The 4734-nt window shown below is 49.3% G+C and overlaps 1 protein-coding gene across 1 annotated transcript; it reads right to left on the reverse strand.

Annotated features, from left to right (window-relative positions):
• Positions 1-230: 230 nt before the first annotated feature.
• Positions 231-1729, reverse strand: LOC124660965 (phospholipase A1-II 5-like). The gene has a single exon (XM_047198816.1). It carries the CDS (start codon positions 1687-1689, stop codon positions 316-318), a length of 1374 nt encoding a protein of 457 aa, XP_047054772.1. The 5' UTR covers positions 1690-1729; the 3' UTR covers positions 231-315.
• Positions 1730-4734: the final 3005 nt, after the last annotated feature.

Here is a 4734-nt window from a genome sequence, read left to right on the forward strand (position 1 = left end):
GACAGTTATTATACCGGGCGACCGTTTTAACGCGCCTGTTGAAGATGCTCTAAGCTCTCTGAGATACAAGCTTACAAGTTACAACACGCCGCTCACAGCTCCTTTAGGCATGGCTACTACATACACCACGCATCAACATTTCAACATTTGTAATAAACAACCCATCAAAAGAGAAAACTTCAAACGAAGGCTGAGCTACACCGTAACTCTTTATTTTCAAACACTCAAAATTCATATTTTAAAGCACGAAAGCCTTTATTCAGAAATGCAGAACAAATTCAATCATACAGTCGATTAATCACGCATATTCACAAATTAATTAATCCCTTTAAAGCATGCAGGTAGAAACTTGATTCCCTTGGTCTTTTTCTTGCCCTCCTCTGGTATCTTAGGCTCCTTACTGCTAGTTGTGGCAGCGACATCGTCGGCGATGACCTTCCCGGTCACGACCGGTGGGACGGGCAAGTTCTCCTCCGCGGGCTGCTCGAGCTCCCACTCACCAGCTTGCCCCAGCACCATCCCCTTGTTCTTCTCCACCCACCACGACTCCGGCACGAGGTTGTCGTCCTTGAGGAAAGCCGACGACTTGTTCACCAGCGCCACGCTCCGGTTCACCTGGAGCTTGAACTCGCCGTCCTCCCCGTTCCATCCGGCCACCGTGTGCAGGATACCCTGCAGGTTGTGGTAGTCACCGACGTTGGTGGTGTCGGGCTTGAGGTGGGGGGACTTCTTGGAGTTCACGGAGAGCAGGTCGCCGACGTTGGCGTAGCCGAGGAGGTTGCTCGGGTAGAGCGGGATGAGGTCGGGCTTGTTCCTGACGTGCAGCGCCCGGAGGTTGGGCAGCTCGTCGAAGCGCTTCTTGAACTCCGGGTTCCCGATCTGCGGGCTCCCGAACACGATGGCCGTGACAGGGATATACGCGTCGCCGACCTTGGAAACGCCGTTCACCACCATGTCGAACGCGCAGAGCGTGGCGAGCGAGGCGCCGAGGCTGTGGCCGGTGCAGACGACGCTGAGGCTCTCGCCCTTGTACCTGGCGACCAGCTCCCGCACCGCGGCCAGCAGCTGGTCCCGCGCGCTGTACTTGGAGAAGGGCGAGCGCTCGTCGGTGGAGGTGTATATGACGTACCACCCCTTCATGACGCGGGCGTGGCCGCGGGCGGGGTCGGCGGCCGGCAGGATGGCGTCGGGGGCGACCAGGTCGGGCTTGAGCACGTCAATCCACTCCAGGTTCCGGATGGTGCCGCGCAGCGCGACGTAGATGACGCGCTGGCCCGTGGCGGCGGCGGCGGCGTCGCTGGAGACGGCGACGTAGCCGATCCAGTTGGACTCCTTGCTCCACGCCTCGCGGGAGAGCGAGTGCACCATGAACCCCGCGGGGAGGGAGGTGGCCGCGGTGGCGTAGAGGTTGGCGGCGACGGAGACGTCGGCCGCGGCGGGGAACTGCGTGCGGGCGAGGAGCGTGGCCCTGGAGAAGCGGCAGGTGCCGCAGTACTTGGAGTGGGAGTCGGAGTTGAAGGAGTCGTAGGTGACCTGGCAGAGGTCGCCGCAGAGGAGCACGAGGCGGCGGAGCGTGTGGTCGAGCGGGTCGAGGAGGCCGTCCCAGTGCGCGGAGCCGAGCAGCTCCGGCCACGACGCCTTGGCGCCGGCCAGGGCGCTGGACAGGAGGACGCCTTGGCTCGCGTCCATGTGCGCGCGCCGGCGTCGGTGAGAAGGAGAGATCAGGTAGCGAGCAGCGACTGGTCAGGGGCCTCGGGGGAGGGAAAGGATCAGGAGATGTGATGCTTTGAGCCTTTGAGTACCGCGCTTGCGAGTGTAGGATGTGGATTCGCGCGAAGCAGAAAGAGGCAAAGACAACGAGTGGTTGGTGTTCGCGACGTGAGGGCCCCGGAACATTTGCACCATCATGGCCCCGTTCCAATGTGACAGGATGTCATTTCGGGCCTGGACCGCGGCATTGCATACCCATTATTAACTTCTGTTCAGGTTTCCTCGTTTTGCTAGTTCTGGTAGATTTTTTCACGGATCATGTGTTCACAGTTTGCCAATTGCCGACATACATTGGGCCTCCATTTCGATGAGCGTGTATTCTAAAATAAACTTGGACAGAATAAATTGAGCAACCAAATCATGATTATATTAGTACTAGCAAAAATACCCGTGCGTTGCATCGGGAAAAAAATAGATTTAAATGTGTGGATTAAAAAGTTATCTTTTAGAGTTTTATAAACAAATTAAGAAGTACGCCATGAAAGACATTAGCCCTTAAATATTATTATTACCTCTACTTCGCAATATAAAATGTTTTGGTAGGCTATTTTAGTTTAACAAACCTTTTTATATTTAGTACCAGGGGTCTTAAAATGTCATGTATTTTTTATGTAGTGTGATGTGATATCTTTGTGTCTTTATTTTGGAGAAAAAACTTTTAGCAACTTGCCATGTAGTATTGTATATTGTATAGCATAAATATTTGTAGGAACACACATGGATTAAACTACTGAATTTGTGTTTCACATCTCGGACAAACTGAATAGAGAAGTAGGGATTTTTCTTGTTCTCGTTGTTTGTACATTTTCGATAAAAAAATCTTTGAGAAATATTTCATGCCATTATTTACTTGCGACAACCAAATCTAACAATTACTCCTATTCTCTAGGATGCTTTCAATCCATGAATCCATGTCAGACACCTGTAATACGCCCGATGAAGGGGAAAGTAAATCCCCAAATCGCTAAATCGCTTCTCTTAAGTCGATGTGAGCTAGCTAGCTGAGGCCAAATCAATCCATGCGAAAGGGCGAGCCGGCCGGCAGAGAAGCAAAGTAAATCCCTGTCGGCTCGATCTCCTGCGCCCACCCCGAGCGATCCGGGCATCTTCTCCACCTCCGGCGGCGTGGCGCCGCGTGCACTGCCTCGTCCTCGAGGGCTCCCAGCGCCCGGCCCTCAGGTATCTCGCCGCCCCACCACCTCGTCGATCTGCTCTTCCTCAACTCAATCAATTTCGTCCGGCTGTATACCCGACTCTGAAGTCACCACCTCGTCGATCTGCTCTTCCTCAACTCAATCAATTTCGTCCGGCTGTATACCCGACTCTGAAGTCACACAGGCTAGGGAAAATCTCTTGCCGTCCTCATTCGCAACCTTATAATTCCTTTCAAATCAGATCTTAGTGAGGTGGCTTATTGATTTCAAGAAGATTGACGTATTTAAACCGGTTATACTTCTTATAATATAGCGAGGTGGGACTATCAAGCAAAAATAATACAGAGTGTCGGGTGACTATCGCAGCCATGGCAGCTTTTGGACGGGGAGTAGCTTGCGGCCCATCGATGCATACCAGGCTCACCAATGCACAACGTGGCCGGTGGCCCATGCGGATCGAGGAACGCCCAGCCCGAGCAATCCGCACAATCTGTACGGAGCGAACTTGACTTAGGCGGTGGCAGTGATTGTAATTTGTTTAAAATATAGGGGTAATAAAAAACGGACGAAAAATTTGGGGAGAAACCTTACTTCCTTTATTAGTAGGTATAGATATGTAATTAGTATCGTTGAATTCGTATTGAAAAACATTTTCTAATGATGCTAATTTTATATCAACAACCTTTTTATATTTTGAGTAATTTTTAATTAAATTAAAAAAACACGTAAAACTAAAGTAATAAGCGATATTCTAAGGTGTACTGTTCTTTTCGGCTCAAGGTGTTGTCATCTTGGGGTCTATAGACTGAAGTTGTGCCTATTGCAAACACTATCAGGTGGGAATGGATCCCCCGAAAAGTCTGAACATTATGTGACCTAGAGTGATGAATCAATGCATGGATTTAGTACATCAAGATGAAGAAACTAACGTAATAAGCGATATTCTACAAAGATTTGGTCATGTCAGAAACCTCCTCAGTGTGCATGAAAAAAAGGGTACAAAGAACCTGAGATGCAAGTAATGGCTGAATGGCCAGCCTTGGGAAACACTAGCCCAAGACAAGTGTCATCCTGACTTACTTGATTGATTGAGGCAATAGATGGAAATGCCTTCGAGGGATTAGAACTTTAGAATGGATAGACACGCCAAGCTTGTGGGAACACTACCAGGTAGGTCAGACTTGTGGAGGCAGGCTTCACAACAATATACATTTTTTGGCCTAGTAGAGTTTGGTATGTTTTAAAACGATGCAGAAAACGGTGTTGTTAGTTTGTTTGGTATCTTGGATTGTATGTGGTGGCCTTTCGAAAAATTGTGAGCTCTGTGTTTAGTTGTGGTTGCGTCTTTGCATGCCATGTGAGGCTGCCATGTAAGGTCCAACAATCTGGCATTAAAAATAAGGATAATCTTCTTCCCCTTTCTTCCCGCATGGGCCTGATCCCGGAGGAATTGCCGATTCAGCATAGTAGTGGAGCATGCCTCAGAGGCCTTCCGGAGTGCTTTGAAGTTCGTGTTCGGTCCGACCTTTTTACCCAATTGCTTGGTAGCCCAGAAAATGATGGAGTATGTGGAGTCCTATTTTTCCGAATTTCAAGTGAAAACATAAATGACTTATTGTTATTTGGGTGGAAGAAAATGCCTCATAATGTCTTGGATAATTTGACACTTGGCAATTGTTTTGAGCTCTCAAGTAGATCATGATTAAGTTTTTTTTCATGTAGTTTAAACCTATTAGTGGTGAACTACTGTAGAGCTTGTTGAAATTGGTTTGCATAACTGGTCTCTCTTAAGGTCTAGATATTTTCTGGT

This window comes from Lolium rigidum, chromosome 6, assembly GCF_022539505.1.
Source record: "Lolium rigidum isolate FL_2022 chromosome 6, APGP_CSIRO_Lrig_0.1, whole genome shotgun sequence".
NCBI lineage: Eukaryota > Viridiplantae > Streptophyta > Magnoliopsida > Poales > Poaceae > Lolium > Lolium rigidum.

Excerpts from the sequence above, each read along its gene's own strand:
- LOC124660965 (XM_047198816.1), bottom strand. The coding sequence starts at position 1,689 with ATGGACGCGAGCCAAGGCGTCCTCCTGTCCAGCGCCCTGGCCGGCGCC.